The following is a 14,394-nucleotide window of genomic DNA, read 5'->3' on the forward strand; positions in this document are numbered from 1 at the left end:
AACTTGGTGCAACTTGGAGTGAAAGAGAAAATGTTGAAATTAGGAACAGCAATAGACATAAACACGATGGAAACAAATTATAAATGTCTGTCAAGATGGTATATAACACCTATCAAAGCACAAAAATATCAAAAGGAGAAAACAACGCTTTGCTGGAGAGGGTGTGGGAAAAGATGAACAATGAGACATATATGGCGGGAGTGTTTGAAAATACAGAAATTTTGGCAAGAAGCGATACAACAGATCCAAGAAATTACTGGAGTAGATATGCCTAAAAATCCAGAAACCTATTTATTACATAATTCCAAACCTGCAATAAAACAATATAAGAGAATGATAATACCACAATTTAATAAATGCAGCAAAACACCTGATCCCAAAACATTGGCGAGGGTTGGAAAGTCCAACTCTAAGAGAATGGGTTCAAAGAGTATAATTTATATATAACATGGAAGAATTGTGTCATTATGGAGAAGATCGAATAGAAAACATTTCAAATACTTGGAAAGGATGGAAAGAGTTTAAGGATACAATGAAATACTGTGAGATAATGTGAATCTAAAAAAAGAGAGAGGGAATAAATGAAGGAAGACTATAACACATGTTTAAGGAATGTGGGAGGGGGGATAGGGGAAAACTATGTTTTTATTAATGAGAATTTTGAACAAAGTATTTTCTATTTTGTTATGTGAAATTTTATAAAATTTAAATGGAAAAAAAAGAAAAGAAATAGAAGTGTTAAAGTGGTATTAAAGCTTTGTTTTTTTCCTTTTTTTTTTTTTTAAATAAGTTATTCTTACCTGCTCTGTGCAGAGGTTTATCACAGAACAGCCCCAATTCTCTTCTTTTCGCCCCCCTGTCAGCGCTCCTGGCTCCTCCCCCTCGAGCAGTGCTCCCAGAGAAAGCTGCTTGCTCGGGGGGCACTGTTGCGTGCTTGCTCCCGAGTCACTGCTCTGTGTCCATAAGATACATAGAGCTGTGGCTTGGCCCTGCACCACACTCTTCACTGGCTCTGATTGACAGCAGCGGGAGCCAATGGGCTCCCGCTGCTGTCTCAGCCAATGAGGAGGGAGAGTCCCGGGACAGCCGAGGCTATCGTGAACATCGCTGGATCGAAGGAAAGTGAGCTCAGGTAAGGATTTGGAGGGGGGCGCTGCACACTGAAGGTTTTGTATCTTCATGCATGTATGCATGAAGGTAAAAAACCTTCACCCTTATAGAACTACTTTAATAGCTTATTTTAATTAATAAAATGGAAAGTAAATGAACAGAAGAGAAATCCATATTTGGTCTGACCACCATTTTTGCCTTCAAAATGGCATAATTTCTTTTAGGTTTTTGCACACAATTTTTGAAGGAACTTGGCAGATAGGTTGTTAAAAACATCTTGGATGCGCCCACCCCCTCACTGCTCACCCCTGTAGTTGGAAATTCGGCTTTCAGCCCGAAACTCAGCGATCACAGATTTCAGGACCTGAGTGCGCCCACCCCCCCTCACTGCTCACCCCTGTAGTTGGAAATCCGGCTTTCAGCCCGGGACTCAGCGATCCCAGATTTCAGGACCTGAAAGAGATCAGAAGATCTCAGCTCCGCCACTTCATCAGCAAAGGTAAGTGGATGTCCAGAGAAAACGTCATGGAAGACCCCCTCTTGGGGGGTCTGTCCTTCTGGCAAAAGCTCCAGCTAGCCCACTTTATAGAATCACAGCCCTCCCCGGCACCCTTTGGAAGAAACTTGACTACCTTTGAGCAATTATGTTCGGAACAAGAGCCAGTGTGCCATACGGTGTCGTTAGCATACCAACTGATCATAGCACCCTCCCAAGGGGTCCAGACCCTCCTATATCTCTCAGTGGGAGCGAGATTTGGGACTTCAGCTAACTGAGAGGCAAGTGGAGAGATTATTTCTCTTCACATGTAAGACCTCCGTGTGCGCTAGTCACCAGGAGACAGGGTTTAAGGTCCTGACTCTGTGGTTTTACAGCCCAGTCAGGATACGTCATATGTTCCCTCAGAGTTTGGACTTATGTTGGAGATGTGGAGAGGAAACAGGTTCCCTCCTCCATGTTTTCTAGTCCTGTGGCTCCTTGACCCCCTTTTGGACAGAGGTCCACCGCATTATCCAGAAGTTTACGGATCGGCAACTGCCCAGGACCCCCGCGTTCTTCCTCTTACACCATCATGAAATCCAGAGTAAGGTCTATAAGAAATCCATCCTACCTCCTCTTGGTCACAGCGGTGAAAAGCTGCATTTCCCTGTTTTGGAAGCGGACGAAGCCTCCGGGGGTGGCTGTCTAGTTGAAAAAAGTAGCCGAAATTAACAAAATGGAGGATCTAGTGGCCACAGAGAGGGGACTCCGAGAGCAGTTCCTTAAGAAGTGGTTCTATTGGCACGAGTTTATCTATTTGGAGGAGCATGCAGGGTTGATGATCTAATTATGCTGGGAATGGAGATACCCGAGATAAGTACCCGGACATTGATGGAGGGACTGGAAGAAGATTCCTTCCCCTTCCCCCCTGTCCCCACTTACCTAACTTAAATTATAATTTTTTTTCCCCTCCCCCCTTCTCTCCCCTCTCTCTCCCTTCTTCTTCCTCTTCCATTCCTCCTCCCCCACCTCCCATTTCTTCTCTAATTATACTGTCTTTTCTAGTTCTTCTTTATGGCTGTTTGACCCTAGGGTCACATTCACCTTCCTTTTTAAGAATTAAAAAAAAAAAAAACATCTTGGAGAACTAACCACAGATCTTCTGTGGATGTAGGCTGCCTCAATTCCTTCTCTCTTCGTGTAATCCCATACAGACTCCATTTTAAGATCAGGGCTCTGTGTGGGCCAAACCATAAGTTCTAGCACCCCTTGTTCTTCTTTACACTGAAGATAGTTCTTAATTACATTGGCTGTATGTTTGGGATTATTATCCTGCTGCAGAAAAAATTTGGGTCCAATCATATGCCTCCCTGATGGTATGGCATGATAGATAAGTATCTGCCTGTATTTCTCAGCATTGAGGACACTTGATCCTGACCAAATCTCCAACTCTATTTGCAGAAATGCAGCCTAAAACTTGCAAGGAACCTCCACCATGCTTCACTGTTGCCTGCAGACACTCATTATTGTACCTCTCTCTAGCTCTTCAGTAAACAAACAGCCTCGTGCTACAGTCACATTTTTCAAATTTTGACTCCTAAGTCCATAGCACCTGCTATCTTTCTGCACCCTAGCCCCTATGTTTTCATGAATAGTTGAGTTGGTTAGCCATGTTTCCACATCTGAGGTATAGCTTTTTGGCTGCAATTATTCCATAAAGACTTCTGGCCAGACTTCTCCGGGTAGTAGATGGGCGTACCGGGGTCCCATATGTTTACACCAGTTGTGTGCTGATGGCACTGCTGGACAAATTCCGATGCCGAAAGGAAGTAAGAATAATGTGTCTCATCTGCTGCATTAGGTTTCCTTGGCTGACCACTGCGTCTACAGTCCTCTGTGTTGACTATTTCCTTGTGCTTCTTCAAAGGACTTTAAACGGTACATCCTGAAACCCCAGTCTGCTTTGAAATCGGTGCCTGGGACTTGCTGATGCAGTATAGCTAAGTTGTGCCTTGTTGCTGTGCTCAGTCTTGCTATGGTGTATGACCTGTGACATGAAACGATCTTCCACAACATCATCTTTGTAGCAGAGTTTGGCTGTTCCTCACTGTTTCATATAAAAGAGGATGTTGCTTTGATTAAATAGATATCAAACTTTTTAATTGCGCACTCCTGTGAAATGGGTACCTAAAACTGTCCGTAGATGATGCTTTAAAAGTATTTATAGGTTATACATTAACTACGGCCCTAGAATTGTTGCTCTTACTCTGGCGTTTGCAGGAATACTTCATGTGTGGTGAAATAATTTTTTACATATGTGTGCCGGACCTACGCGCTTCTTTTGCATTTGTATATGCACAGGGTACAGAGGTGCTTTTAATTTAAATGTTATTTCCATTTATCTTTTTTTTACACTTTAATTTTTTTTCATTTAACTTTATTTCTATCACAAGGGTGACAAATTCCCTTATGATGGCTTTGGGCAGGTGACAGTTACTCTTTATGAAGACATGAGGGGTCTATTAGACTCCTCATGTCTTCCCAGCCCTTCAGAGCAATTGATCAAACACAGACTATATTTGATCAGTTGCTTCCCTGGCTGTAATAGCTGGGAATGACGGCTCTGAAACCAGAAGTGACGAAATCCATGTGCTTCCAGCTTCATTCATCACAGAGGAGACAGATGTTTCTCCATCTCCTTTGCAGAAAACCATCCCAACTGCTTACCGCGGTCCCAGGCTTCCTGGAGGATATATATGTATTCACTCTCATGTATAATCTTGCTCTCATAAAAACAATAAAAATATTGAAATTTGAAAGGAAAAACTATCTGTCTCAAACTATGATATAAAATTAGTTTGGCTACAGTGTTGCATAGCTGACTATTGTCACGCGACGGCCATCCGATCTGATCCGATCCGCTAGACAGATTGGAAATGGATTCCCATCTGTCTGTTTTAGTGGACAAGATCGAATTGGATGTTGGCAAGTGTCAACGGCAGCTCCATAGAGGGCAATGGATGGCCTGATTGGGTCCACCTAAAAACTGACAGGTGGACCCAATCTGTCCGTCTGTGTGAAAGGGGCCTTAGGTATACAGTACTTTAATACTATAAACTGTAATCTGATTTTCCGTTTCTTCAGAAACTGCATTTTTGCTAGCAGATCACAGAATCTTTAATGTGGCCCTGTACACACTGAGTGCAGACAAAAATCTTGTGCCTACATAGGCATAGGGAAAACTTCACAACAGATGCAGCAGAGAGTATATAGGCTTTATAAATTTGTATTCTTGCTATTCTGTTTCAAATGCTGCTATATGCAATGACATACCTTCTTAGACCCAGTCTGTGCACAGTATGACCTCTTGCTGACTGGGTGCAATCTACAAGCACCTTAATTCTTTAATAAGGAGCAGAACCCAGCCAAGTTCACTCATCCTCAGTTGGCACCAGGCGTTTCTTATTCTAGCACCTGTGACCTAATTGCTTTGCTGGCTTCCACAAAGTGATCCATCTGGTTTATATAGGATGACCTTTGCCCCATGTGAAAATACTCATGTAGCATATGTACCCCATATCACACATTTAGAATTTTATCTTGAAATTTAAAAATCTCAAAATGGGCTGTCAGGAGCCGGTTCCGAACAGCCTCATTGTATGTCACATATACAGGATTAAACATTTATTTTTCTACAGATCTGTTTTTTGATGTTCTAGTTCTTTTAAGGCCTGATCATCCACAGAAAATTGTGATTTTGCCTTCCTTAACATCTCTTTAGTTATAGCAATACATTCCTGTTCTATTAATGGAAAATACTTTGACTGGATTATTATCTCAAGGAGAAGCTGTTTTCGAGCTGGTGTACGATACTATGTTAGAGGTATAGTAATTTTTTTTTTCTTTGAAAATTGTAAAAACAAGAGGCATAATAACTGAATGAAAGCGTTAGTATGTATTTAACATATGTGATACTTGTGCACTGTAGAAAATTGAATTAGTGTTTTAACTTGCAGTACTTTAGTCCCTGCACCAAAAGGACATTTGTAACATTTTTATATTTTGTTTTAGGTCTAGGTTTTTTCAGGTGATATTTCTTTTTGTTTTTTGAAACTTGTGAAATTACTTCCTGTGGTGTAAGGTAAAAATCTGCATTTTGCAATAGTTAACGTAACATTACACCCTAATTGAAATTTAAAAAACACAGTGATAAAGACCTCAGCACTTACCTTGTTTTCTGGTTTGCTTTTCTTTACTTGTCGTGCCTGATTTCCAGTACTTTGTAGAAATCCCCCCATCTCTGGCTCCAGACTTTGGGTGGCTCCGTTCCTATACAGAGGGACCAATGGAGCCACCTTTGTGTGTCGTTCCCCCTGGCCAGCTTTGTGGACAAGATAGTCTCTAAATCTTGAAACAATGGCTTAGATATAACGGAGCTCAACTCTTTGAAGAGCCTTGGGTGTAAGCCATCTGGTCCAGATGCTTTCACCTTTTTATTGTGTCTAAATGTTACCTGGTCAATTTTGAGCCATTGTGGATCATTTTGGGCTATGTCAATACTATCCCCTTTAACAACATTTGCTCCCCCATTTTCCTGTGTATACACAGAGCTGAAAAAGGTTTTCATTACATTTTGCCTTTCTTTATCCCCAGTCACCAACTCAGAATTATATTGTAAAGTGCCTACAAAGCCAGATCTAACTTTTTTACTGTTAATGTATTTGAAGAATTTTTGGGGGTTTGTCCTACCCTCTTTTGCAATCTGTCCTTTTGTTTTAAATGTTTGTGACCTTTATTTCCTTTTTTACACATTCTGTTATATTCTTTGTAACTTTTAAGTTATGACGGTCTTCCTTCATTTTTATATTTTTAAATGCTCTTTTCTTATTATTTTTATAGCTATTTTAACTTTGGATGTAAGCCTTGTAAACCTATTGCCCATGGGAATATATTTATATTTACTACTTTATCCATAATGTGTGTCAGGCCTCCTGCTCTGTAGAAGAGGGGAATAATTGATATATTTACATTTTATTTATATATACAGTTGTGCTCAAAGTTTACATACCCTGGCAGAGTTTATGATTTCTTGGCCATTTTTCAGAGAATATGAATGATAACACAAAAACATTTCTTTCACTCATGGTTACTGTTTGGCTGAAGACATTTATTATCAAGCAACTGTGTTTACTTCTTTAAATCATAATCACAACAGAAACTACCCAAATGACCCTGACCAAAAGTTTACATACCCCAATTCTTAATACCGTGTATTGCCCCATTTAACATCAACGACAGCTTGAAGTCTTTTGTTCTATTTGTGGATGAGGCATTTTATCTTCTCAGATGGTAAAGCTGGCCATTCCTCATAAATTCTGCCAAGGTATGTAAACTTATGAGCACAACTGTGTGTGTGTGTGTGTATGTATATATGTGTGTATGTGTATATATATATATATATATATATATATATATATATATAATGTGTGTGTGTGTGTGTGTCAGGACAGGTGTGGGCTACTCCTTCATCATTTCTTCATCAATTAAGCAGGTAAAAGGTCTGGAGTTGATTCTAAGTGTGGTTTTTGCATTTGGAATCTTTTGCTGTGAACCTAAATCATGCATTCAAAAGAGCTGTCCATGCAAGTGAAACAGGCCATTGTAGGGCTTCAAAAATCCATCAGAGAGATAGCAGCAACATTAGGAGTGGGCAAATCAACAGTTTGGTACATTCTGAGGAAAGAGGAACGCTCTGGTGAGCTCAGCAACATAAAAAGGCCTGGATGTCCACAGAGGACAACAGTGGCGGATGATCGCAGGATCCTCTATATGGTAGAAAACCCATTCACAACATGCAGACAAGTGAAGGACACTCTCCAGGAGGTGGGCGTATCATTGTCAAAGTCTACAATCAAGAGAAGACTTCACGCAAGCAAATACAGAGGGTTCACCACAGGGTGCAAACCATTCATAAGCCTGAAGAATAGAAAAGCCAGATTAGATTTTGCCAAAAAACATCTAAAAAAAGCCAGACCAGTTCTGCAAAAGCATTCTTTGGACAGATGAAACTAAGGTTAATCTGTACCAGAATGACGGTAAGAAAAAAGTGTGGAGAGGGCTTGAAACAACTCATGATCCAAAGCACACAACGTCCTCTGTAAAACATGGTCGAGGCAGTGTGATGGCATGGGCATGCATGGCTTCCAGTGGCACTGGGTCATTGGTGTTTATTGATGATGTGACAGAGGACAGAATCAGCCAGATGAATTCTGCAGTGTTTAGAGATTATACTGTCAGCCCAGATTATCCACTTAAGGACCAAGCCCCTTTCTGAGATTTGTTGTTTACAAGTTAAAAACATTTTTTTTTTTTTGCTAGAAAATTACTTAGAACCCCCAAACGTTATACATTTTTTTTTCTAACACCCTAGAGAATAAAATGTTGGTCGTTGCAATACTCTATGTCACACCGTATTTGTGCAGCGGTCTTACAAGCGCACTTTTTTTTGGAAAAAGTACACTTTTTTGAATTAAAAAATAAGACAGTAAATTTAGCCCAATTTTTTTTTTATATTGTGAAAGATAATGTTAAGCCGAGTAACTTGATACCCAACATGTCACGCTTCAAAATTGCGCCCGCTCATGGAATGGCGACAAACTTTTACCCTTAAAAATCTCCATAGGTGACATTTAAAAAAATTCTACAGGTTGCATGTTTTGAGTTGGTCTAGGGCTAGAAATACTGCTCTTGCTTTACCGATCGCAGCAATAACTCACATGTGTGGTTTGAACACTGTTTTCACATGCGGGCGCTACTCACGTATGCATTCATTTCTGCACGCGAGCTCAGCGGGATGGGAGGGCGTTTAAAAAATTTTTTTTTCTTATTTATTTTACCTTTTATTTTTTATTTTTACACTGTTCTTTTTTTTAAAAAAAAAGTTGGCACTTTTATTCCTATTACAAGGGATGTAAACATCCCTTGTAATATAAAAAAAGCATGATAGGACCTCTTAAATATGAGATCTGGGGTCAAAAAGACCTCAGATCTCATATTTACACTAAAATGCAATTAAAAAAAAAAATGTCATTTAAAAAAAAAAATGGCCCTTTAAGAGTTATGAGCAAAAGGGCCGTTTTGACTTCGCTTCCGCCCTGCAATGGTATGGAGACGGGAAGGAGAAGGATCCGATCGGCTCCGCCGCTACCGATGGCTCCGGTAAGTGGCGGAGGAGACCGGAGATAAAAGTGATCTTGTGGTAAATCCGCCGCAGGGAGCACTATTATCGGAAACCGGACCTCCCGCTGAAGAAGATGATTCCAGGGGTTATGGCAGCTAGGTGCTGCCATAACAAAGATATCCCTCTTCAAAGTTAGGACGTATATTGGCCTGCGGCAGTCCGGAAGTGGTTAAGCCAAATGCAGCAAAGTTGATTGGACGGCACTTCACAGTACAGATGGAAAATGATCCAAAACACACTGCAAAAGCAACCCAGGAGCTTTTGAAGGAAAAGATGTGGAACATTCTGTAACGGCCAAGTCAATCACCTGATCTCAACCCAATTGAGCATGCGTTTCACTTGCTAAAGACAGAAAGGCCCACAAACAAACCACTGAAGACAGCTGCAGTTAGAGCCTGGCAAAGCATCAAAAAGGAGGAAACCCAGTCTTTGGTTATGTCCATGGGTTCCAGACTTAGGCAGTTTTTGCCAGTAAAGGATTCTCAACAAAATATTAAAAATGAACATTTTATTCATGATTTCTTAATTTGTCCAATTACATTTGAGCCCATGAAATGGGGGGGGCTGTGTATAAAAATGGTTGCAGTTCCTAAAATTTGTACTTGATATTTATGTTCAACCCCTTGAATTAAAGCGTAAAGTCTGCACTTCAGATTCATTTGGATCGTTTCCTTTTAAATTTTATTCTGGTGGCATACAGAGCCAAAAGTATGGAATTTGTGCCTGTGTCCAAATATATATGGACCCAACTGTGGGTGGGTGTGGGTGTGTGTGTGTGTGTGTGTGTGTGTGTGTGTGTGTGTGTGTGTGTGTGTGTGTGTGTGTGTGTGTGTGTGTGTGTGTGTGTGTGTGTATATATATATATATATATATATATATATATATATATATATATATAAAATATAAATTTTTTTTTTGTTTGTTTTTTGCCATTTGGATATGTTTGGATTTTTGATTTTTTTTTTTTATTTCAATCATTTAGGCATTGACTCAGAAGGTCATGCTGCAAATTTTGTTGAAACTGAACAAATTGTGCATTTCAATGGAGGAAAAGCTTCATTTGTTCAAGTAAGTTTTTATTTAATATGCATGTTTTCTGCACACAGGTATTTTGTAATAGGACATGCATTTTATAGCTTATATCAAGCCATTGTAAAAGAATAATCTATTAGAAGGGAGTGCAGAAGCAACATAAACAGGAGAATGGCAAGATAGAAAGCACTAATCATTTTCAGACTGCCAAGAGGTTTATGAAGGGGACTTTGATCACCTCTAGCTATCCGACCCCCACCTGCTACCAGCTGTCAGGGTTTGGTGGGTACTTGAGGCCTTGCCTGTTACCCTGAGCCGATATGTTGTCTTATTGCCATTCAGTCACAACATGTCTAATGCTAAACATGAAGGGGAAAGTCCCACTGTAACAGGTGACCCCAGCTCACTTTCCACTAATGGCTCAGGAGCTGTTTGCAGTGCATGTACTGAAGGTCCTGATATCTACATCCTGGAGTCATGTTGCCCTCTGCTCTTTGTGTCTATTCCACCCTCAGAGTCCTCTTTAACTCCATCAAGTGTTGCTGGACGCTCTGCCCTTTTGAGTTCTACAATTAGTCTATACATTATGACCCAAACCCCCCAGTTATTTGTTGACTCTAATCACAGAGGCCGCAAGAATGTTCCCATGCCCTCCCCAGAGGATTTTATATCTGATTTGCCCACTCCCTTAGTGGCTTCTGAGCTGTTAGCTGCAGAGGCTGCCTGATTTAATTTTTTTTTTATTTAAAGGCATGCAAAAGATAACAATGAAAAATTGATTTCTTACAACGTATAAAGTAAGCATTTTGTGTGCACACAGAATATTTTCAAATTATGTCAGGTAGAAGATACAGTGATACATGCAGGGTATTCACAAAAAAAAGTCAATTATAGGATACAATAGTGTATGTATAGCAATAAACAGTTGGTTTAAACTAGCAGTTTCCCATACTGGTAATCTGCCAAGGAGGTGAAGGATTTGCTGACTTTTCGTGCCTGATTCTGAGTCGCCAAGTCCTTGACCAATAGCTTGCTCCTGCTATTACTAGGCTCTTATTAATTCAGTACGCACCACTTTAAAACTAGACGTTCAGTCTGTTGCTTTTACCAGTGCTGTTTCCAGTCTTGGGATGTTTAACATTCCTACAGCTGCAAATACTATCCTTTTGCACTTCTTTTTTGAACTATCCCTCTGTGTAGATTGTAAGAAGTTTACAAGACTTTGGTCCGGCCGCACCTGGAGTATGCTGTCCAGTTCTGGGCACCAGTCCTCAGGAAGGATGTACTGGAAATGGAGCGAGTACAAAGAAGTTCAACAAAGCTAATAAAGGGTCTGGAGGACATTAGTTATGAAGGAAGGTTGCAAGCACTGAACTTTTTCTCTCTGGGGAAGAGACTCTTGAGAGGGGATATGATTTCAATTTACAAATACCATACTGGTGACCCCATAATAGGGATACATTTTTTCCGCAGAAGGGAGTTTAAAAAGACACGTGGCCACTCATTAAAATTAGAAGAAAAGAGGTTTAAACTACGTAAGAGGGTTCTTTACTGTAAGAGCAGCAAGGATGTGGAATTTTCTTCCACAGGCGGTGGTCTCAGCAGGGGGGGCATCGATAGTTTCAAAAAACTATTAGATAAGCACCTGAACGCCCACAACATACAGGGATATACAATGTAATACTAACATATAATCACACACATAGGTTGGACTTGATGGACTTGTGTCTCTTTTCAACCTCACCTACTATGTAACTATGTAAGCCATTGTTTGCTCCCCCAAGCACCTTGTATCCATTTTGTGAGAGTTTTGTGCAGAAGTGATCTGTTCTCGCAGTGAATTCGACCATGTTCTACATTAACAATGTGCTTACTTTTCCAGTAAAGGACATACCTGTCTTTTAAAGATCCAACTGATAAGTGGTTGGAAGGTCTTTCTAGAGCTCTGTCATCAATGGCAGGTCCTGCCTTTCACTTATTCCTGATTGTAACTTTATGGTTGTAGTATAAAATTTTATGTTATACAATATAACAAATTTCTATCAGCGCAAATATTAATAACCTTAATCACTAAATAGTGATATGTATAGTAGGTGATATAACAAAAAATCCCACCAAAAAAACAGAAAAAAAAATTTGAAAAGTTGAAAAAATACCCCCCCGCCTGGCTGCTGCACACACAGAAAATGCGTTCACTTCACATATAAAATATACATAACAAAACAGTGTTGCGCTTCCTAAATAACTCCCAATAAATCCTTAAGTAAGAATATGTGTGCACAAATCAAATATCAAATCAAATATTCATGTTCCCTGACTGGGAATAGTGAAAAATACACAATAATGAAATATACGTGTTCCCTAAGTGGGAATAGTGAACAATAAAGATAAAGTCTACACACTCAAAAAAAGAATGCAATAAAAATAGGAGACTGAATGCACAAATATAATCCTCAGAGTCTGAATGCACAAAAAACGCACAACACACCACCAGTGCATAAACGTTGAAAATGCAAGTGATCTCCTCCACCTCAATATCCTAGCTGCTCAACTCAGGTTCTGACCCCTGTTTCATCAGAAGGTCACAGAAAGCAGATTCCCTCTCTGGGATACAAACGGATCAGCTGGTCATGGAACTCCTATTCCTTCCGTGCTGCCTCCGGCTGATTAGATGGATACCAGCCAGTACAAATTCCCTCAATGGGGTCCTTGCAGTCTCCAGCCCTTACTGAAGAAGTCACGGTGGTGTAGCAGCCCATTCGACGTAACGCGTAGGAATCACTGACTCAGGGATGGTTCTGAGGAACAGAGGCATCCCTGAGTCAGTGATTCCTATGATGCTCAAAGCTAGCAAGTCTACTTGGTGCAAAGTTTTTCATGGGGTGTAGAAGACATACTGCACTTTGTGTGACTCTAATGGCTTCCTCCCCAGGAGTTTTTATGTGCGCTATATCCTCTCCTTCCTGCAGCTGAGTTTGTACCAGCGTTTGGTTTTCAACACTATCAAGGGTCAGGTTTCTTTTATTTCTATGTTGTTTCAGAGACTGTTGGCATCTCACTTCTTGACTAAGACTTTTGTACATGGGATTTCCTATATAATTCCCTCCATCCGTTCCCCACTGACTCCATGGGACTGAATCTTGTTTTCTCTGCACTTCAGAAACTGCTGTTTGAACACATTAGATACATTCCCATCTCTACTCTTACCCACTAGGTGTTTTTTTCCTGCAGCCACCACCTCTCTGAGGTGAGTGTCTGAACTGGTGATCGTAGCCTGCTAAGAACCCTTTTTTAGTTTTGCATAAGAGCAAGGGGGTGTTACAAGGTCCAGGTTCCACCCTTTCAACCTAATCTACTGCCAGCTTTGAGTGTAAGGGCCCTTAGAAGGCTCTGAATGTTTTTACAGGCTTTCTGTGTCACTCACTAGTCAAGAAAGAAGATAGAATTTTTGTACGATGTAAGATATCACAATTTTTTTGCTTAAAATAAAAAGATCACGATTCTCGCGGCGTAAATCTTTCACATTATACAAAAAAATTGGGCTTACTTTACTGGTTAGTTTTTTTTTTAATTCATTAAAGTGTTTCCCAAAAAATAGCATTTGAACGACTGCTGCGCAAATACAGTATGACATAAAATATTGCAACAACCACCATTTTATGCTCTAGGGTCTCTACTAAAAAAAAAATATATATATATAATTTTTGGGGGTTCTAAGTCATTTTCTAGCAAAAAAAATGATTTTAACTTGAAACCAACAAATATCAGAAAAAGGTTTAGTGGTTAAACTTCCCTCATTTAGACCCCTTTCACACTGGGGCGCTTTGCAGGTGCTACAGCGCTAAAAATAGCGACTGCAAAGCGCCCAGAAAGAGCCGCTCCTGGCTTTCACACTGGAGCGGTGCGCTGGCAGGACGCTAAAAAAAAGGTCCTGCTAGCAGCATCTTTGGAGCGGTGAAGGAGCGGTGTGTATACCTCTCCTGCCCATTGAAATCAATGGACGGCGCGGCTATACCGTCGGCAAAGCGCTACTGCAGCGGCGCTTTGTGGGTGGTTTTAACCCTTTCTCGGCTGGTTTTAACCCTTTCCTGGCCGCTAGCGGGGGGTAAAAGCGACCTGCTAGCGGCCGAATAGCGCAGCGAAATTGACGGTAAAGCCCGCTAAAAATGGCGGCGCTTCACCGCTGACGCACCCACCGCCCCAGTGTGAAAGGGGCCTTACACACCAAAGTGTATTCCTTTGATCTAAAGGACAAATCATTACAATGTTTATACTTAGGCCCCTTTCACACTGAGGAGCTTGTAAACTGCCAGTAAAACACAGCGCTTTTAACCGGTTCCCGACCGGCGCACGCCGATGTACGTCGGCAGAATGGCACGGCTCGGCAAATGGACGTACCTGTACGTCCATTTGATTTCCGCGCCGGCCGGGAGCTCCGTGAGTCGGGTCGTGGGTCCCGCGGACTCGATTGCCGCGGGGATACCCGCGATCGCCTCACGGAGAGGACGAACGGGGAGATGCTGATGTAAACAGC

The 14,394-nt window shown here is 40.9% G+C and overlaps 1 protein-coding gene across 1 annotated transcript in view; it reads left to right on the forward strand.

Moving 5' to 3' along the window:
• The window catches only part of SACM1L (SAC1 like phosphatidylinositide phosphatase), a 281,982-nt gene that overhangs the window by 128,893 nt on the left and 138,695 nt on the right, over positions 1-14,394 (forward strand). The window contains exons 8-9 of the mRNA XM_073630675.1: positions 5,370-5,471; positions 9,811-9,896. Of these exons, the coding sequence (XP_073486776.1) occupies positions 5,370-5,471; positions 9,811-9,896 (188 nt within the window). The remainder of the gene's footprint in view (positions 1-5,369; positions 5,472-9,810; positions 9,897-14,394) is intronic.

Source organism: Aquarana catesbeiana, linkage group LG05 (genome assembly GCF_042186555.1).
Source record: "Aquarana catesbeiana isolate 2022-GZ linkage group LG05, ASM4218655v1, whole genome shotgun sequence".
Taxonomy (NCBI): domain Eukaryota; kingdom Metazoa; phylum Chordata; class Amphibia; order Anura; family Ranidae; genus Aquarana; species Aquarana catesbeiana.